Here is a 23,376-nt window from a genome sequence, read left to right on the forward strand (position 1 = left end):
TCACTGTCTTGCCAGAAGGGTGCTTTACACTACAGTTTTTAAACTGCAATATTAACACCCCTCCTTCAGAGTGCAGGCACTGTACTTCCCATCTCCAGGACTCGAGTCCGGCCTGCCGGTTTCCCTGAACCCCTTCATAAATGTTACTTTGCTCACACTCCAACAGCACGTCAAGTATTAAAAACCATTTGTCTCCATTCACTCCTATCAAACACACTCACGCATGCCTGCTGGAAGTCCAAGCCCCTTGCACACAAAACCTCCTTCACCCCCTCCCTCCAACCTTTCCTAGGCCGACCCCTACCCTGCCTTCCTTCCACTACAGACTGATACACTCTTGAAGTCACTCTGTTTCGCTCCATTCTCTCTACATGTCCGAACCACCTCAACAACCCTTCCTCAGCCATCTGGACAACAGTTTTGGTAATCCCGCACCTCCTCCTAACTTCCAAACTACGAATTCTATGCATAATATTCACACCACACATTGCCCTCAGACATGACATCTCCACTGCCTCCAGCCTTCTCCTCGCTGCAACATTCATCACCCATGCTTCACACCCATATAAGAGCGTTGGTAAAACTATACTCTCATACATTCCCCTCTTTGCCTCCAAGGACAAAGTTCTTTGTCTCCACAGACTCCTAAGTGCACCACTCACCCTTTTCCCCTCATCAATTCTATGATTCACCTCATCTTTCATAGACCCATCCGCTGACACGTCCACTCCCAAATATCTGAATACATTCACCTCCTCAATACTCTCTCCTGTACACTTGTAAATATATAATAGAACATTACTAATATACAACATTTTTGCATATTTTTGTTGTAAACAACTATTGTAAACAAAATAATAATAAAAATATTAGTGTGTTTATTGTGAATACAACAGTTCCATATGGTACAATGAACCATATGGTATCATTGTACTGTATGGTACAGTGTATCACATAGTACCATTGCATCATATGGTACCATATGGTACCATTGCACCATAAGGTACCATTGCACCATATGGTACCATTGTACCAAATAGTGCCATTGTACCATATGGTACCATTGTACCCTATGGTACCATTGTTTCATATGGTACCACTGTATCATATGGTACCATTGTATCATGTGCCATTGTACCATATTGTACCATATGGTACCATTGTATCATATGGTGCCATTGTACCTATGGTACAACTGCACCCTATGGCACCATTGTACCATATGGTACTATATGGTACCATTGTATTCAACACAATAACCGCACTAATATTTTCATCATTTTGTTTACAATAAACTTGTAAACAAGTTTTGTAAGCAATATAATGATAAACAAATTAGTGCAGTTATTGTGTTGCATACAATGAGTGTACACTTATACAATATACATTATACTGGTCTCACAGGCCACAAATGTTTTTAGAAAAAGAAAAAACTTAGAAAGAAAAGAAAAAAGTATAAAAAACGTAAAATAAAAAAATGGGATTTTGCGGAAGTCACTGATGTTGCCACCACCCGGTCATTTTGGGTCAACTTCCCTCCACTGTATCTCGGTAAGTACTAATCAGAAAAAAAAAATTTTTGTCTTATTACCTTCACAAAAATATACTCTTAATTCTGTAAAAATTTTTTTTTTTTTTTTTTTTCAAAATTTCTTGGACACTGGAGCACAACTTCAGATTTTGGCCTTGGACCCTGAAGGGGTTAAGACTAATAAGGCAATTAACCCTTTGACTGTTGCGGCCGTATATATACGTCTTACGAGGTACCGTGTTTGACGTATATACATGCATACTCATAAATTCTAGCAGCTTTAAATCAAGCAGGAGAAAGCTGGTAGGCCCACGTGTGAGAGAATGGGTCTGTGTGGTCAGTGTGCACCATATAAAAAAATTCCTGGAGCACGCAGTGCATAATGAGAAAAAAAAACTCCGACAGTTTTTTAAATTAAAATACCGACTTTGTCGTCTATTTTCGTATAGTATTTATGGTTGTATTCTTGTTTTCTTGGTCGCATTTGATAGAATGGAAAAGATATTATAGAAATAGAGGTGAGTTTGATTGGTTTTACTATAAAAAGAACCTGGAAATGGAGCTCAAAGTAGGGGAAATGTTTGATTTTTGCCAATGTTCAAAAGTAAACAAATGATGTCATTGTCCAATAAATGTTCAACTAGCCATTCTAATATGCAGTCATGAATGGGTTGATGTTATTTATACAATTATTACAGTATTGCAGTAGTCTGCATAATAGTAAGTCTTCTATTTTTTGTTTGAATAAAAATTCAAAATAGAAAGCAAGAATAATATCAGAGGGGCCTGGAGATATGACTGATGAACAAAGACAATGTTATTTTAGAGCCAGGAATGTCTGCATTGTTCATTCTGGACCTTATTTTGAAATTTTCATACATTTTAATTTTCGTGAAATTGGCCAAATTGCAAATTTCTGACCACATTATTGGGTAGTTGATATCGGTAAATGGGCAGTTTTTTGTACTCAATCGATAGAAAAAATGGAGTTCTAAAGAAATAGCTATGAGTTTGGTCAACTGAAACAAAGGAATTAGCCGAAAATAGGGCTCAAAGTGGGTGAAATCGCCGATTTGTAAATATCGCCGAGGTCGCTAACTTCGCAAGAGCATAATTCCGTCAGTTTTCCATCAAATTTCGTTTTTTTTGGTGTCATTACAATCGGGAAAAATGCTCTATCATTTCATAAGAAAAAATAATTTTTTTTTTTTTAAATTTTGTGACACCAGGAGACACCTCAGGATTGGGGGTTGCGACAGTCAAGGGGTTAATTATTGCCTTACTAGTCTTAAGATTAATAAGGCAATAAGTAACTGATTGCTGATATATAGTCTTCAATTGGTCGAAACAAATTTATTACTTCAAGGAAGACAAGAGTATCTGATTAGTATGTTAATACATGCTATATAACATTTATCAAATTTTACTTTTGTAAGGATTATATGCTGGATAAAGATTATAGGTGAAGATAGCATATAAACATATTTTGAGCACATTCAGTATACAGTGGAGCCCTGGATTGCGATGCTATTGGTATCCGATGCATTATATCGCTAAAAATTTGCCTCGGTTCCCGTTACAAAACCCAGTATGCGATGCGATTCGTACGAGACGTGTCCACGTGTGGCCTGAACTTCCATGTGTGTACCAGTGTTTACAAGCCAGCCAGTGTGCGCACATCTAAGGATACATTCGATACATTCCATATTGTCCATATTATCACTGTTTTTGGTACTTGTTTCTGCAAAATAAGTCACCATGGGCCCCAAGAAAGCTTCTAGTGTCAACCCTTCGAGACCAAGGGTGCTAATGAATATTGAAATGAAGAAAGAGATAATTGCAAAGCACGAAAGTGGAATGCGTGTGTCAGAGCTAGTCAGGTTGTATAGTAAACCCCAATCAACCATCTCTACTATAGTGAGCAGGAAAACGGCAATCAAGGAAGCTGTTCTTGCAAAAGGTGCAACTGTGATTACGTAACAGTGACCGCAACTGTTAGAAAATGTTCAGAGACTGTTACTGGTGTGGATAAATGAAAAACAGATAGCAGGAGGTAGCATCTCTCAAGCGATCATTTGTGAAAAGGCTAGGCAGTTGCATGACGATTTGGTAAAGAAATTGCCTGCAACTAGTGGTGATGTGAGTGAATTTAAGGCCAACAAAGGTTGGTTTGAAAGATTTAAGAATCGTAGTGGCATACACAGTGTGGCAAGGCATGGTGAGGCTGCCAGTTCAGACCACAAAGCGGCTGAAATTTTTTTTTTTTTTTTCAACAAGTCGGCCGTCTCCTACCGAGGCAGGGTGACCCAAAAAAGAAAGAAAATCCCCAAAAAGAAAATACTTTCATCATTCAACACTTTCACCACACTCACACACAATCACTGTTTTTGCAGGGGTGCTCAGAATACAACAGTTTAGAAGCATATACGTATAAAGATACACAACATATCCCTCCAAACTGCCAATATCCCAAACCCCTCCTTTAAAGTGCAGGCATTGTACTTCCCATTTCCAGGACTCTAGTCCAACTATATGAAAATAACCGGTTTCCCTGAATCCCTTCACTAAATATTACCCTGCTCACACTCCAACAGATCGTCAGGTCCCAAGTATCATTCGTCTCCATTCACTCCTATCTAACATGCTCATGCACGCTTGCTGGAAGTCCAAGCCCCTCGCCCACAAAACCCCCTTTACCCCCTCTCTCCAACCCTTTCGAGGATGACCCCTACCCCTCCTTCCTTCCTCTCTCTAAATGACCAAACCACCTCAACAACCCCTCTTCTGCCCTTTGACTGATACTTTTATTAACTCCACACGTTCTCCTAATTTCCACACTCTGAATTTTCTGCATAATATTTACACCACACATTGCCCTTAGACAGGACATCTCCACTGCCTCCAACCATCTCCTCACTGTTGCATTTACCACCCAAGCTTCACACCCATATAAGAGTGTTGGTACTACTATACTTTCATACATTCCCTTCTTTGCCTCCATAGATAACGTTTTTTGACTCCACATATACCTCAATGCACCACTCACCTTTTTTCCCTCATCAATTCTATGATTAACCTCATCCTTCATAAATCCATCCGCCAACATGTCAACTCCCAAGTATCTGAAAACATTCACTTCTTCCATACTCCTCCTCCCCAATTTGATATCCAATTTTTCTTTATCTAAATAATTTGATACCCTCATCACCTTACTCTTTTCTATGCTCACTTTCAACTTTCTACCTTTACACACATTCCCAAACTCATCCACTAACCTTTGCAATTTTTCTTTAGAATCTCCCATAAGCACAGTATCATCAGCAAAAAGTAACTGTGTCAATTCCCATTTCGAATTTGATTCCCCATAATTTAATCCCACCCCTCTCCCGAGTACATAGAGGCTGAAGGATTGAAACCTGAACAAGTGTTTAATTGTGATGAAACAGGCCTGTTTTGGAAGAAATTGCCAAGCAAAACCTACATTACTCAGGAGGAAAAGCTACCTCAAGTCCTAATGGAGGAGGATTCCCCTTCTAAACAATAGGTTCAACACTCTCCCCTCCTCCCGTCCCATCAATCATCACCAGATCTTCATTAATTCCCCATAATTTAATTCCACCCCTCTCTCTCACACCCTAGCATTTACTTCTTTTACAACCCCATCTATAAATATATTTAACCCTTTCAGGGTCCGTCCCGTAGATCTACGGCTTTACGTTCAGGGTCCAAACCGTAGATCTACGCCATGAGCTCAGCTCACTCTGATAAACTGTGAGTGGTACATTTGGGCCTAGATATGAGAGAATACATCTATGTGGTATGTGTGCACCACATAAAACAGATCCTGCAGCACACTGTGTATAATGAGAGAAAAAAAATGAAATCATGATTTTTCGATTAAAACAGCAACTTTGCAGTGTTTTTTCGTATGTTTTTTATAGTTGTATTTGCGATTTCTTGGTCTCATTTGATAGAATGGAAGACATATTACAGAAATAGAGATGATTTTGATTGGTTTTAGCACTGGAAATGGCTTGAAACTGAGCTCAAAGTAGCAGAAATGTTAAATTTTTGCCGATATTCAAGAGTAAACAAACGACCTCACACGTCTAATACACGTCAGCTGGTGTTAAATTGGCCAAATTAACAATTTCCGATCACTTTATTTTGTAGTTGAAACAGTTGACTTGGCGATTTCTTGTGCTCAATCGATAGAATAGAAGTAATACTAGTGAAATAGCTAAGAATTTGGTTGATTGGAATAATGTAATTGGCCTAAAATGGGAGTCAAAGTCGGCAAAATCGCCGATTCGTAAATATCGCTGACACATCAAAATTCGCGAGAGCATAATTTCGTCAATTTTCCACCAAATTTCGTACTTTTTGTTTTATTACCTTCACAAAAAGATTCTCTACGATTTCATAAGAAAAAATAACAATTTTTTTTTTTTTAAATTCTTGGACACTGGTGCGTGACTCCAGATTTGGGCCTTGGACCCTGAAAGGGTTAACAACCATGGAGACATTACACATCCCTGTCTAAGACCTACTTTTACCGGGAAGTAGTCTCCCTCTCTTCTACACACCCTAACCTGAGCCTCACTATCCTCATAAAAACTCTTTACAGCATTTAGTAACTTACCCCCTATTCCATATACTTGCAACATCTGCCACATTGCTTCCCTGTCCACTCTATCATATGCCTTTTCTAAATCCATAAATGCAATAAAAACTTCTCTACTTTTATCTAAATACTGCTCACATATATGCTTCAATGTAAACACTTGATCTACACATCCCCTACCCACTCTAAAACCTCCTTGCTCATCCGCAATTCTACATTATATCTTACCTCTAATTCTTTCAATAATAACCCTACCATACACTTTTCCTGGTATACTCAGTAAACTTATTCCTCTATAATTATTACAATCTCTTTTGTCCCCCTTCCCTTTATATAAAGGGACTATACATGCTCTCCGCCAATCCTTTGGTACCTTCCCCTCTTTCATACATTTATTAAACAAAAATACCAACCACTCCAACACAATATCCCCCCCTGCTTTTAACATTTCTGTCATGATGCCATCAGTTCCTGCTGCTTTACCCCCTTTCATTCTTTGTAATGCCTCACGCACCTCCCCCACACTCACATCCTGCTCTTCTTCACTCGTAAAAGATGTTATACCTCCCTGGCTAGTGCATGAAATTACCGCCTCTCTTCATTGACATTTAAAAGTTCCTCAAAATATTCTCGCCATCTACCCAACACCTCCATCTCCCCATCTACTAACTCCCCTACTCTGTTTTTAACTGACAAATCCATACTTTCCCTAGGCTTTCTTAACTTGTTTAACTCACTCCAAAATTTTTTCTTGTTTTCATTAAAATTTCTTGACAGTGCCTCTCCCGCTCTATCATCCGCTCTCGTTTTGCACTCTCTCACCACTCTCTTCACCTTTCTTTTACTCTCCATAGGGGATAAAAGAGAGTGCAAAAATTATAGGGGGATAAGTCTGCTGAGTATACCTGGTAAAGTGTATTGTAGAGTTATTATTGAAAGACTAAGAATAGGATAGCAGATGAACAAGGAGGCCTTAGGAAAGGTAGGGGGTGTGTGGACCAGGTGTTTACAGTGAAACATATAAGTGAACAGTATTTAGATAAGGCTAAAGAGGTCTTTGTGGCATTTATGGATTTGGAAAAGGCGTATGACAGGGTGGATAGGGGGGCAATGTGGCAGATGTTGCAAGTGTATGGTGTAGGAGGTAGGTTACTGAAAGCAGTGAAGAGTTTTTACGAGGATAGTGAGGCTCAAGTTAGAGTATGTAGGAAAGAGGGAAATTATTTCCCAGTAAAAGTAGGCCTTAGACAAGGATGTGTGATGTCACCGTGGTTGTTTAATATATTTATAGATGGGGTTGTAAGAGAAGTAAATGCGAGGGTCTTGGCAAGAGGCGTGGAGTTAAAAGATAAAGAATCACACACAAAGTGGGAGTTGTCACAGCTGCTCTTTGCTGATGACACTGTGCTCTTGGGAGATTCTGAAGAGAAGTTGCAGAGATTGGTGGATGAATTTGGTAGGGTGTGCAAAAGAAGAAAATTAAAGGTGAATACAGGAAAGAGTAAGGTTATGAGGATAACAAAAAGATTAGGTGATGAAAGATTGAATATCAGATTGGAGGGAGAGAGTATGGAGGAGGTGAATGTATTCAGATATTTGGGAGTGGACGTGTCAGCGGATGGGTCTATGAAAGATGAGGTGAATCATAGAATTGATGAGGGGAAAAGAGTGAGTGGTGCACTTAGGAGTCTGTGGAGACAAAGAACTTTGTCCTTGGAGGCAAAGAGGGGAATGTATGAGAGTATAGTTTTACCAACGCTCTTATATGGGTGTGAAGCATGGGTGATGAATGTTGCAGCAAGGAGAAGGCTGGAGGCAGTGGAGATGTCATGTCTGAGGGCAATGTGTGGTGTGAATATAATGCAGAGAATTCGTAGTTTGGAAGTTAGGAGGAGGTGCGGGATTACCAAAACTGTTGTCCAGAGGGCTGAGGAAGGGTTGTTGAGGTGGTTCGGACATGTAGAGAGAATGGAGCGAAACAGAATGACTTCAAGAGTGTATCAGTCTGTAGTGGAAGGAAGGCGGGGTAGGGGTCGGCCTAGGAAAGGTTGGAGGGAGGGGGTAAAGGAGGTTTTGTGTGCAAGGGGCTTGGACTTCCAGCAGGCATGCGTGAGCGTGTTTGATAGGAGTGAATGGAGACAAATGGTTTTTAATACTTGACGTACTGTTGGAGTGTGAGCAAAGTAACATTTATGAAGGGGTTCAGGGAAACCGGCAGGCCGGACTTGAGTCCTGGAGATGGGAAGTACAGTGCCTGCACTCTGAAGGAGGGGTGTTAATATTGCAGTTTAAAAACTGTAGTGTAAAGCACCCTTCTGGCAAGACAGTGATGGAGTGAATGATGGTGAAAGTTTTTCTCTTTCGGGCCACCCTGCCTTGGTGGGAATCGGCCAGTGTGATAAAAAAAAAAAAATACTCTGCTCTTCTTATAACACTTCTGCTTTGTAAATACCTCTTATACGCTACCTTTTTCTCTTTTATCACACCCTTTACTTCATTCCACCAATCACTCCTCTTTCCTCCTGCACCCACATATGCATATAGTCCCACAAATCTTGCCCAAAATACATTACACAAATGCTGAAAAATTTGAAGTTGATCAGAAGAGGCATCCTTGAGTTACTGCACAAGAAACAATATGCTTACTAAAACAGGCAATTTGAAATTTACATAGATCAAAATGAGTGACAAGTTGTATTTTATTAAAGCCCACCATTTTTTTACTATTTTACTACATCAACAAATTTGCCTGCATGCAAATGCAACATAATGAGTAATATCCTGGACCTGAGATGCATCAGTCATTATATACTGAAGCCATTCAGAAGAGATAAACTGAAAATTATTTAAAATGATTTAAAAGGAAATTTTCACACTATTTTATACATAAAATGGTCAAATCTGCTCCAACACTAAGTGTCACTCTCCATCACTGAATAAGGAAGCAGCTTCTGTGAATGTTTGAAGCAACACCACTGACTAGATATGAATTCAACAACAGGGCACCCAAACATGTCAAGTGTTCCAAGAGTTTTTTTCCGCTACTGTACAAGTGTTGAAAATGTGAAGCCAACTGGATGAGAAATTCTTGAGTTTTGAGCAAAATAAAATAAAATGTTGGAGGAAAAAAAAACTCTGGCAACCTCTTAAAGACCACTTCAGGGACAGACAATTAGGATACACAAAGCTTCCTATTATCCATAAATTCAGGATTTACGAGATTTCAGAAACTCTTTTCTGGGGCCCCACTGTAACGGCTTCAGCAGTATCAGGTTCAATGGTACAGTGGACCCTCGAGTTTCGTGATTAATCAGTTCCAGAGAGCCTGCCGAAAGTCAAAATTCACAAAACTCGAAACGAATTTTCCCCATAAGGAATAATGGAAATAAAATTAATCCGTTCCAGACGCCCAAAAATATTAAAATAAAATATTTTCTTTCAAATTAAATAAAGATTTACATACTGAAAACAATCATAAGCCAAGTACATGCACATAAAAAATAATAACAACATTACACTTACCTTTACTGAAGACTTCCGAGTGGATGGAAGATGGGAGGAGGGGATAGGAGGAAGGTGTACACTATTGTTTGGAAGGAGAATCTCCTTCCATTAGGACTTCAGGTAGCAAGTCCTTTTCTGGAGTTACTTCCCTTCTTCTTTTAATGCCACTGGGAACAACTTGAGAGTCACTGGACCCCTGTTGCACAAAATATCTGTTCAGAGAGGTCTGTTTCTGGAATTTCTTTATGATTTAACTGAAGTGGGACAAGGTTTTGTCACTGAACATGCTGCAGATATGGCTTGTTTCAGCTTGGTCAGGGTGATACTTTTCAACAAAACTTTGCAACTCATTCCACTTTGAACACATGTCCTTAATCACTGAAGAAGGCACCTCCTTCACTCTCTTTTCCTCCTCCTCTGAAGCAAGTTCCTCAGCTGTGGTCTGATGCCATTCCAGTTGAAGCTCTTGCAGTTCGTCAGTGGTTAGCTCTTCCCTGTGGTCCTCCAACAACTCTTCCACATCCCCGTCACTCACCATGGGCTTGCCCAATGCCACAACACCTTCCACAACAGGCAGAGGGTCGGTAGGGTCAGGGTCTGCCTCAAACCCTTCAAAATCCCTCTGGATCGTGTTCTTCGCTTTCTTTACCAAAGGGTTTGCGATAGCTTTCCTTGGGCCCATGGTGACTTTTTAGCAGTTGCAATCACAAAAACAATGGATTATTACGTACGAACCTGCAGGGTGATGGTCACGTGTTGGTAAACAATGGCACACTGAGTGTGAATGGCGTGGGACACTGGCTTTGTGTGCGTGGTGATGGGCAGACGGGTACCGGACGGTCGCCGAATCATGAGTCTAATCACAAAACTCGAGGCCAAATTTTGCCGAAAAAACTTGCTGAAAGTCGAATTTCATGAAAGTCAATGCTGCCGAAACTCGGGGGTCCACTGTACTAGGTTCAGTAGTACTGGGTTCAGTGGTACCCAGGTTCAACTGGCAGAGGAAAAGAAAAAGATTATGACCCAGACTCACCTTGTGGTCATCAGTAATAAAGCCAACAATATCTAGAGGGCACTTCTCCCTGGCTGCCAGCATTTTGAGGGAGGTCAGGTGATGGAAGTCAGTCAAGAGAGCATTGGACTCCTGGTACTCTGCTCCCCACACTTCTAGTGTTGACAGTGTTGGGTCTCCCACACTGAACGACTCCGTAAAGATCACTCCACCAGCACCCTCCATCAACTCCTTCAACACATTAGCTGTATACACATAATTATTATTATTATCTTAAAAAGAGGTAAATACACAAGGTTCACATAATTGTAGTTAACTACGTAAGAAATCCTCGTTAACAGTCAATATATAAATCCCATTAACATTTAAACATTAGGATTAGTTTGTCTGAAATACATTGCATATTATTGGCTTTCTTTTGTGTCCAACAATGTTTTATTAAATGTAACGTACATTATTTTGCAATGCATAAAGAAATAAAAGTTGTATCAAACAGAGCAGCTGAAGAATGAGAGGGAAAGAGACTGCCACTTCCTTGAATTAAAACACTTCCATCATGGCACCAGTCACCTGCCTTCAGCACTATGTTACATCATGGCACAAGTCAACCTGCCTTCAACACTATGCTACATCATGGCACCAGTCAACCTGCCTTCAACACTATGTTACATCATGGCACCAGTCACCTGCCTTCAACACTATGTTACATCATGGCACCAGTCACCTGCCTTCAACACTATGTTACATCATGGCACCAGTCACCTGCCTTCAACACTATGTTACATCATGGCACCAGTCACCTGCCTTCAACACTATGTTACATCATGGCACCAGTCAACCTGCCTTCAACACTATGTTACATCATGGCACCAGTCACCTGCCTTCAACACTATGTTACATCATGGCACCAGTCAACCTGCCTTCAACACTATGTTACATCATGGCACCAGTCACCTGCCTTCAACACTATGTTACATCATGGCACCAGTCAACCTGCCTTCAACACTATGTTACATCATGGCACCAGTCACCAGCCTTCAACACTATGTTACATCATGGCACCAGTCAACCTGCCTTCAACACTATGTTACATCATGGCACCAGTCACCTGCCTTCAACACTATGTTACAACTGACAACATGAACAACTTTGCACACTGTCACACCTGGGGTCTGGAAAGTTGCTGAGCTTAGCCTCAGTAATTTGGGAGATTTATGGAGGCCATGCCAACTGTTTCTAGTTAGGTAGGTTATTGTGACACTCTTGTCTGATGCTGTACTACTGACAGTTGCTTTGTGTTCATTGTTGTTCAGTGAACTGGTTGCTTCATTCTTCAAGCATGATGTGTTCATCACCTCTGATGTCAAAAGTTAGTTTATTTAGGGACTTGTTTGTTCTGTTAGTCACATTCTATGTGGAGTCTGCTGCACAATGTTCACAAATATAATTACTTTTTCTAGAACTATAAAATACTCTCATAAATACAGCAACATGTAAATTAGCACAGATTATTACTACTAGTACTGTAACTTACTTTCATATTTAAAGTTCTACCTTATCAACAGGCACGAGTATGTCTATCAAGGGCACAATCTCATCAACAAGACCTATCAACATAGGGGTCTCACAGGGTAGTGTCCTTGGCCCTCTGCTTTTCCTCTTATACACCTTCCAAAGTATCTGAGCAACTTAAACCTGTTATCTCTGTTGATGACAGCTTTTGTCATCTCTCACCCAAATCTAACTTCCCTCAACAACACTGTTAATGAAGAACTCTTAAATATATCAACCTGAATAACTACCAATAAACTCTCCCTTTACAAAATTTTTTTGTAAAGTTAGGGGTCTGGACCCTGAAGGTTCCAGACCCCCTAACTTGTCTACAGAGTCCAAGAATTTTCACAAAATAATTCTATTTTTTCTTCTTGTGAAATGGTAGAGAATCTTTTTCTGAAGGTAATAAAACAAAAAGTACAAAATTTGATGGAAAATTGATGAAATTACGCTATTGCGAATTTTGCTGCATTGGCAATTTTGCCTGCTTTGACTCCCATTTTAGGCCAATTACATTATTCCAGTCGACCAAATTCTTAGTTATTTTGCCATTATTACTTCTATTGTATCAAATGAGCAAAAGAAACTGCCCAATCAACTATTTCAACTAGCCAATAAAGTGATCAGAAATTGGTAATTTGACCAATTTCACACAAAGTTCAAAATATTCCAATTTCAAAATAGGGTCGAGAATAAACAACGCAGGCATTCCTGGCACTAAAATAACATTTCCTCTGTTTATCAGTTATGTTTACAGGCTTTACAGATGAATTCCATTTTTATTTTTTATTCATATAACGAATTTTTATTTACACCAAAAAATAGAAGATTTACTGTTATACAATATTGTAATATTTGTATAAATAATATCAGTGCATTTGTGAATGTATATTAGATCCACCAGTTGATGTGTATCAGACACATGACATCATTTGTTTACTCTAGAACATTGGCAAAAATAGAACATTTCCGCTACTCTGAGCTCAATTTCAACCTATTTCCAGTAATAAAAGCAACCAAAATCATCATTATATCTGTAACATATCTTCCATTCTATCAAATGAGACCAAGAAACTGTGAATACAACCATAAAAATCATGAAAATACGTACACCGCAAATTTGCTGTTTTAATAAAAAAAACACAGTCGCAGTTTTTCCTCATTATGCACTACATGCCACAGTACTTGTTTTATGTGGTGCACACTTACCACATAGATGCATTCTCTCATACTAAGGCCCAAATTTACCGCTCACAGCATATCTGAGTGAGGTGAGCTCATGACGTAGTACTATGGCTTGGACTCCAGCTTCAAAGCCAGATAAGCCTGATAAGACTTTCTACATGATGTTTGGAAACAGAACAACAATGTCCAACTAAACATTATGATTAATAGTTTTCTCATTGCTAAACAAAATGAAGGAAACTTTGTAGTCCTGTTCCTTGACTGCAATCTAAAAATCAATATCCACATTCAACACATTACAAAAAAGTATCCAAAATAGTTGGCATCCTTTCTATGTTACTATATACCTCAAATGGTACTACTTACATTATACCACTCTCTAATGTATCCCTACCTCACCTATATTATTTGTGCCTGGGGATCCACTACAATAAATCACCTTAAGCCAATAATAACACAACAAAAAGATGGCAGTATGAATGATGACTCAAGTCTACTGCCAGATAACACACTCCCCCACGCTTCAGACCTAAACCTACTTCATATACATAACATTCACTCATACAACTGCCAGATAACACACTCCCCCACGCTTCAGACCTAAACCTACTTCATATACATAACATTCACTCATACAACTGCCAGATAACACACTCCCCCACGCTTCAGACCTAAACCTACTTCATATACATAACATTCACTCATACAACTGCCAGATAACACACTCCCCCACGCTTCAGACCTAAACCTACCTCATATACATAACATTCACTCATACAACTGCCAGATAACACACTCCCCCATGCTTCATACCTAAACCTACTTCATATACATAACATTCACTCATACAACTGCCAGATAACACACTCCCCCACGCTTCAGACCTAAACCTACCTCATATACATAACATTCACTCATACAACTGCCAGATAACACACTCCCCCATGCTTCATACCTAAACCTACTTCATATACATAACATTCACTCATACAACTGCCAGATAACACACTCCCCCACGCTTCAGACCTAAACCTACCTCATATACATAACATTCACTCATACAACTGCCAGATAACACACTCCCCCACGCTTCATACCTAAACCTACCTCATATACATAACATTCACTCATACAACTGCCAGATAACACACTCCCCCACGCTTCAGACCTAAACCTACCTCATATACATAACATTCACTCATACAACTGCCAGATAACACACTCCCCCATGCTTCATACCTAAACCTACCTCATATACATAACATTCACTCATACAACTGCCAGATAACACACTCCCCCACGCTTCAGACCTAAACCTACCTCATATACATAACATTCACTCATACAACTGCCAGATAACACACTCCCCCACGCTTCATACCTAAACCTACCTCATATACATAACATTCACTCATACAACTGCCAGATAACACACTCCCCCACGCTTCAGACCTAAACCTACCTCATATACATAACATTCACTCATACAACTGCCAGATAACACACTCCCCCACGCTTCACACCTAAACCTACTTCATATACATAACATTCACTCATACAACTGCCAGATAACACACTCCCCCACGCTTCACACCTAAACCTACTTCATATACATAACATTCACTCATACAACTGTGCATACTACTTACCAGGACAATAAATTCTAATATCAATCATGAACAAAAAAAAATATCAATTATGACCTGAAGCACTTTCTTGATAGTTGCCACACAGCTCAATAACAACACTACACACAAAAATCTCTGATATTCCCAGTATCCAGCTTAATCTTTCTAAAAGCTCTATGTGCACAAAAGGAGCCAAAATCTAGAACTCTCAACACAATATCTCCACAGCCTCTCTATCTGCCAGCTGCTTCAAAACTACTGTTAAACTCCTCTTCACCTTCATGCGATCCTAGTGAGAATTAACAATGATGAATATTATGAACATGCGTAAATTATGGATGGCGACCTAGTTGTAATGGGATTACCAGCACCCTGGTCATGTATCACCAGCACCCTGGTCATGTATCACCAGCACCCTGGTCATGTATCACCAGCACCCTGGTCATGTATCACCAGCACCCTGGTCATGTATCACCAGCACCCTGGTCATGTATCACCAGCACCCTGGTCATGTATCACCAGCACCCTGGTCATGTATCACCAGCACCCTGGTCATGTATCACCAGCACCCTAGTCATGTATCACTAGCACCCTGGTCATGCAGCACCCTGGTCATATATCACCAGCACCCTGGTCATGTATCACCAGCACCCTGGTCATGTATCACCAGCACCCTGGTCATGTATCACCAGCACCCTGGTCATGTATCACCAGCACCCTGGTCATGTATCACCAGCACCCTGTTCATGTATCACCAGCACCCTGGTCATGTATCACCAGCACCCTAGTCATGTATCACCAGCACCCTGGTCATGTATCACTAGCACCCTGGTTATGTATCACCAGCACCCTAGCCATGTATCACCAGCACCCTGGTCATGTATCACCAGCACCCTAGCCATGTATCACCAGCACCCTGGTCATGTATCACCAGCACCCTAGCCATATATCACCAGCACCCTAGCCATGTATCACCAGCAAACTGGTCATGTATCACCAGCACCCTAGCCATGTATCACCAGCACCCTGGTCATGTATCACCAGCACCCTAGTCATGTATCACCAGCACCCTGGTCATGTATCACCAGCACCCTGGTCATGTATCACCAGCACCCTAGTCATGTATCACCAGCACCCTAGTCATGTATCACCAGCACCCTAGTCATGTATCACCAGCACCCTGGTCATGTATCACCAGCACCCTAGTCATGTATCACCAGCACCCTAGTCATGTATCACCAGCACCCTAGTCATGTATCACCAGCACCCTAGTCATGTATCACCAGCACCCTAGTCATGTATCACCAGCACCCTGGTCATGTATCACCAGCACCCTGGTCATGTATCACCAGCACCCTGGTCATGTATCACCAGCACCCTAGTCATGTATCACCAGCACCCTAGTCATGTATCACCAGCACCCTAGTCATGTATCACCAGCACCCTGGTCATGTATCACCAGCACCCTAGTCATGTATCACCAGCACCCTGGTCATGTATCACCAGCACCCTGGTCATGTATCACCAGCACCCTGGTCATGTATCACCAGCACCCTGGTCATGTATCACCAGCACCCTAGTCATGTATCACCAGCACCCTGGTCATGTATCACCAGCACCCTGGTCATGTATCACCAGCACCCTGGTCATGTATCACCAGCACCCTGGTCATGTATCACCAGCATCACCAGCATCCTGGTCATGTATCACCAGTACCCAAGTCAGGTATCACCAGCACCCTGGTCATGTATCACCAAAACCCCAGTCATGTATCACCAGCACCCTGGTCATGTATCACCAGCACCCTAGTCATGTATCACCAGCACCCTGGTCATGTATCACCAGTACCCTAGTCATGTATCACCAGCACCCTGGTCATGTATCACCAGCACCCTGGTCATGTATCACCAGCACCCTGTCATGTATCATGCATCACCACCACCCAGGTCATGTATCACCAGCACCCTGGTCATGTATCACCAGCACCCTGGTCATGTATCACCAGCACCCTGGTCATGTATCACCAGCACCCTCACCAGCACCCTGGTCATGTATCACCAGCACCCATGTATAGTCATGTATCACCAGCACCCTAGTCATGTATCACCAGCACCCTAGTCATGTATCACCAGCACCCTGGTCATGTATCACCAGCACCCTAGTCATGTATCACCAGCACCCTAGTCATGTATCACCAGCACCCTAGTCATGTATCACCAGCACCCTAGTCATGTATCACCAGCACCCTGGTCATGTATCACTAGCACCCTAGTCATGTATCACCAGCACCCTGGTCATGTATCACCAGCACCCTGGTCATGTACCAATAGCACCCTGGTCATATATCACCAGCACCCTGGTCATGTATCACCAGCACCCTGGTCATGTATCACTAGCACCCTGGTCATATATCACCAGCACCCTGGTCATGTATCACTAGCACCCCAGTCATGTATCACAAGCACCCTGGTCATGTATCACCGGCACCCTAGTCATGTATCACCAGCACCCTGGTCATGTATCACCAGCACCCTGGTCATGTATCACCAGCACCCTGGTCATGTATCACCAGCACCCCAGTCACATAGCAGCCTGGTCATTTATCACCAGCACCCTGGTCATGTATCACCAGTACCCTAGTCAGGTATCATGAGCATCCTGGTCATGTATCACCAGTACCCAAGTCAGGTATCACCAGCACCCTGGTCATGTATCACCAATACCCCAGTCATGTATCACCAGCACCCTGGTCATGTATCACCAGCAACCTGGTCATGTATCACCAGCACCCTGGTCATGTATCACCAGCACCCTGGTCATGTATCACCAGGACCCTGGTCATGTATCACCAGCACCCTGGTCATGTATCACCAGCACCCTAGTCACGTATGACTAGCATCCTGGTCATGTATCATCAGCACCCTGGTCATATATCACCAGCACCCTAATTATGTATCACCAGCACCCTAATTATGTATCACCAGCACCCTGGTCATGTATCACCAACACTGCAGTCATGCATCACCAGTACCCTGGTCATATATCACCAATACCCTGGTCATGTATCACCAGCATCCTGGTCATGTATCACCAGCACCCTGGTCATGTATCACCAGCACCCTGGTCATGTATTACTTATCATTACCACCAGCACCCTGGTCATGTATCACCAACATCCCAGTCATGTATCACCAGCACCCTGGCCATGTATCATCAGCACCCTGGTCATGTATCACCAGCACCCTAGTTATGCTTCATCAGCACCCTGGTCATTTATCATCAACACCCAGGTCATGTATCACCAGCACCCTGGTCATGTATCACTAGCATCCTGGTCATGTATCACCAGCTCCCTGGTTATATATCACCAGCACCCTAATTATGTATCACCAACACCCTGGTCATGTATCACCAGCTCCCTGGTTATATATCACCAGCACCCTAATTATGTATCACCAACACCCTGGTCATGTATCATCAACACTGCAGTCATGCATCCCCAGTACCCTGGTCATATATCACCAACACCCTGGTCATGTATCACCAGAATCCTGGTCATGTATCACCAGCACCCTGGTCATGTATCATTTATCATTACCACCAGCAACCTGGCCATGTATCACTTACCATTACCACCAGCAACCTGGCCATGTATCACTTACCATTACCACCAGCACCTTGGTCATGTATCGCCAGGATAGGGTTGTTGCGCATCTCCAGACAGCCACGTATAACTCTATTCATCTTTTGTTCCATCTCAGCGTCTCCACGCTGCACTGCGCCCAGGTCCCGCATTGCCTCATTGTCACCTTGAACCTTAAAACAACACCTTTACTAGTAATTTGTAAGTCTATTATACTAAACAACTTAACATAAATCAATCTTAACCTCTAAACTGTCAACACCCTAAATTCAAAGCCCCATCTTCACTGGCATTTTTGGAAACAAATTTCTTCTAAAATGCAAAAAATGGAATTATGCAGGCAGAAAATTAATGTTAGTGAGCACTTTTATCAAATGTGCTGTCTCCCACTCTGAGGGTGAAGCTGGCTCGGTTCCTGGCTATTTTACTAGTATTTTACTAGTATGTCTTGAGTACTACCCATTAATCATATGAAACTGCCCATTCAACTATCAGAGTCCTATAAAGTGCTCAGAGGTTGGTAATTTGGCTAATTTTGCACTATTTTGAACAATTATAATTTGAAAACAGACTCCAAAACAAAAGGTGTAAACATTGCATCAAGTAAAGTAACCCTTCCCATCTTCATATCATGTGCCCCAGCCTCTCCTGTATAACACCTATCCTCCATTTTGAATCGATTGCTACACAGATAAAAGAATTCCTGGCCAAAAAACAATAACCAAGAATATTTTATCATGGTTTAGTCCATCCCAGTAACTGACACACAGAGGGGGTTCCTACCCTTACCCAGGAAAATCACCCAAAATCTCCATTTCATTAGCATTTCTCTGCTTGTTACCAAGAAAGAGCCAATAAAGCTGGGAAAACCACCCTTAAAAATGTTCCAGATTCGCAATTTAACCCAAACACGAGTCCCACCATGCACTGTGTGGTGTATGATGTTTTGTTTTATACTTCACACACACAGTCTGACATGCCTAGGTCAAAATTTGCCACTCAGCAAATCTGACACCAACACTGATACCACTGACATAGCTGTCACCAACACTGATACCACTGACATAGCTGTCACCAACACTGATACCACTGACATAGCTGTCACCAACACTGATACCACTGACATAGCTGTCACCAACACTGATACCACTGACATAGCTGTCACCAACACTGATACCACTGACATAGCTGTCACCAACAGTTAACAGACTAAAAAAAAAAAAATCTGCTAAAATTATTTTCATCTGAACACACCAGCCAACTCCAAGGTAATGTGACCTAAAGAGGAAACACATTCATCATCACTTGCTAAACCCCAGTCTTCGTGGAGGCGCATAAATATCACAATTCACATGACCCTGGAAACATCCTCACTCGTCCTTCAAAGTGTTGGCCACCTCCAGCACAGTAACATCCTCAATCATCCTTCAGAGTGTTGCCCACCTCCAGCATAGTAACATCCTCAAACATCCTTCAGAGTAAGGCGCTGTACTTCCCACCTCCAGCACTGTAACATCCTCCCCTGCCACTTATCTATTCTATGATACACTTTGCCTTTTACACAAGTGTCGCCACATTTATTCCCATGTATCTTTATCCATTCTCTTCTTCCAGCTGCCTTTCCTGTAATTTATATCAAATACATGTAATTCATTTTCTAAGAATTTGCTACTATAATCATATTGCTCTTGACTTTGTTCAATCTTAATTTCATAAGAACATAAGAAAGAAGGAACACTACAACAGGCCTACTGACCCATGCGGAGCAGGTCCATGTCATCCCCCCAGATTAGCCCAATGACCCACTCAGTCTGGCCACCTCCACTCAAGGAAGGGGCACGACACCAGACCCAGCAGCACAAGCTAGTCAGGTCTAACTCACACCCACCCACACCAACTCATGTATTTATCTAACCTCTTTTTAAAACTACACAACGTTTTAGCCTCAATAACTGTACTCGGAAGTTTGTTCCACTCATCTACAACTCTATTACCAAACCAGTGCTTTCCTACATCATTCCTGAATCTGAATTTTTCCAACTTGAAACCATTGCTGCGAGTCCTGTCTTGGCTGGAAATTTTCAGCATGCTATTTACATCCCCTATATTTATTCCTGTTTTCCATTTATACACCTCGATCATATCCCCCCTAATTCTACGCCTTCTGAGGAAGTGCAGATTCAGGGCCCTCAGTCTATCCTCATAGGGAAGATTTCTGAAACATGGGATCATCTTTGTCATCCTCCTCTGTACGTTTTCCAGAGCATTTATATCCATTCTGTAATACGGTGACCAGAACTGAGCAGCATAGTCTAAATGAGGCCTAACCAAGGATATATAGAGTTGAAGAACAACCTGAGGACTTCTATTATTTATACTTCTAGATATGAAGCCAAGAATTCTGTTACCTTAATTGCTAACACAAATGCACTGTTGTCTTGGTTTTAGATTACTGCTAACCAGAACTCCTAAATCCTTTTCACAATCAGTAGTATTAAGATCTACATTATTTAGTTTATATGTGGCATGGTTATTTACCTGTCCAACATTTAGAACTTCGCATTTGTCAATATTAAACTGCATCTGCCACTTTTCCGACCATTGCATCAGTCTATTCAAATCAACTTGGAGTGCTCTAGTGTCCTCATTAGAATTAATTGGATGGCCTATTTTGGTGTCATCAGCAAATTTGCTTATGTCGCTATTTATTCCCTTATCTATGTCGTTTATGTAAATTGTGAACAACAACGGGCCCAACACTGGCCCCTGAGGAACACCGCTTGTGACGTGCCCCCATTCTAATTTCTCCCCATTTATGCAAATTCTCTGCTGCCTATTTGTCAACCATGCCTCTACCCAGGAAAAAATTTCTCCTCCTATTCCGTGTGTTTTAAGTTTCCTCAATAGCCTCTGGTATGGAACTTTATCAAAAGCCTTACTGAAGCCCATATACGTACACAATATCATATTCATTATCATGATCTACCTCCTCAAACACCTTAGTGAAAAAAGTTAGTAAATTCATAAGACAGGAAAGCCCTTTCATGAAACCGTGTTGAGATTCATTAATCAATCTGTGCCTATCAATATGGCTACGAATTGCTTCGGCAATTATTGATTCCATAAATTTTCTCACTATGGAGGTAAGGCTTATTGGTCTATAGTTCGAAGCCAAGGACCTGTCACTTGCCTTGTAAATAGGTATTACATTTGCCATTTTCCACTTTTCAGGCACTATGCCAGTTTGTAGTGATATGTTAAAAAGATTAGCCAAAGGTATGCTAAGTTCCTCTTTATATTCCTTTAACACCCTTGCAAACAGTTCATCAGGACCTGGGGATTTGTTAGGTTTTAGTTTCTGTATTTGTCTGAGGACCATGTCACTAGTTACCACAATCGTGCATAGTTTATCATCACCCTGTTCTACATAATCTATTATTTCAGGAATATTGCTAGTACATGTATTTTCCTGGGTGATAACCGAGAGGAAGTAGGTACTGAGAATTTCACACATATCCTTATCACTGTCAGTGATCTGACCAGAGTTACTCTTAAGTGGGCCAATCTTGTCCCTAATCTTATTTCTGTATACCTGAAAGAACCATTTTGGGTTAGTCTTTGAATCCCTTGCGACCTTAGCCTCATAATCCCTTTTTGCTTTTCTTATTCCTTTCTTTATTTCTCTCTCTAATTGAATATACTGATTTCTTAACTGCCCATCCCCTCTTTTGATACGCCTATATATGCCTCTCTTTTGACCAATGAGATGTTTTAATCTATTGTTCATCCATCTGGGATCATTTTTGTTAGATCTAATTTCCCTACATGGAACAAAAGTTGTCTGGGCAGCTAGAACTATGCTCTGAAAAACATCATATTGGCAACCAAGATCACCTACCTGACCCATAGTCAGGACATCCCAATTTAGCCCACCCGGGTAATTTTTCAGTCCCATGAGGTCAGCCAAGCAAAATTCTGGGACAGAGATTTGATTGCAGTTATCTGGGTAATTCCATGATATATTGAAACTAAGTGATTTGTGATCACTTTCCCCAAGCTCATCATTAACCTCAAGATTATTAATTAGTGAATCTTTGTTGGCAAGAACCGAGTCAAGCAGATTGTTTCCTCTAGTTGGTTCTGTCACAACCTGTTCTAAAAAGCAATCCTGAACCGTATCAAGAAAGTCACTAGACTCAAGATTTCCTGTCATATTATTCCAATCAATTTGTCTAAAGTTAAAATCTCCCATTATCACAACATTTTCATATCTAGATGCTGTATGAATTTCGTCCCATAACAGCTTACTGCACTCCCTATCAAGGTTTGGGGGCCTATAAATCACACCCAAAATTAATTTGTCACGTCCCTCGAGAAACTGTAGCCAAACAGATTCTGTGTTCGATGTTTCTAATCTTATATCATGTCTAAGACAATTTAAATTTTCTCTGACATACATCGCCAATCCACCACCCTTCCTCATGACCCTATCTATATACTCTCCCAAAATTCCTCCACCAACCTTTTTCAACTTTTCATAATCTCCAAAAAGAACTGTGACATCAGCAAATACCAACTATCATCTTTGTATAAGTCATCATCAGGGGTTGCACAAGAAGTTTTGTCTTATATAGGAGAGACAAAATTGTTGAAAGCAAGGGCTAGAGATATGCCTTGAAGCAATGGTATTTTTAT

The 23,376-nt window shown here is 41.2% G+C and overlaps 1 protein-coding gene across 1 annotated transcript in view; it reads right to left on the bottom strand.

Moving 5' to 3' along the window:
* Pfas (phosphoribosylformylglycinamidine synthase) overlaps window positions 1-23,376 on the bottom strand; it is a 295,039-nt gene that overhangs the window by 102,490 nt on the left and 169,173 nt on the right. The window contains exons 13-14 of the mRNA XM_070100647.1: window positions 18,701-18,854; window positions 10,693-10,916 (exon numbers count right to left, since the gene is read on the bottom strand). Coding sequence (XP_069956748.1) covers window positions 10,693-10,916; window positions 18,701-18,854 — 378 coding nt within the window. The remainder of the gene's footprint in view (window positions 1-10,692; window positions 10,917-18,700; window positions 18,855-23,376) is intronic.

The sequence above is a fragment of the Cherax quadricarinatus genome, chromosome 73, assembly GCF_038502225.1.
Source record: "Cherax quadricarinatus isolate ZL_2023a chromosome 73, ASM3850222v1, whole genome shotgun sequence".
Taxonomy (NCBI): Eukaryota; Metazoa; Arthropoda; class Malacostraca; order Decapoda; family Parastacidae; genus Cherax; species Cherax quadricarinatus.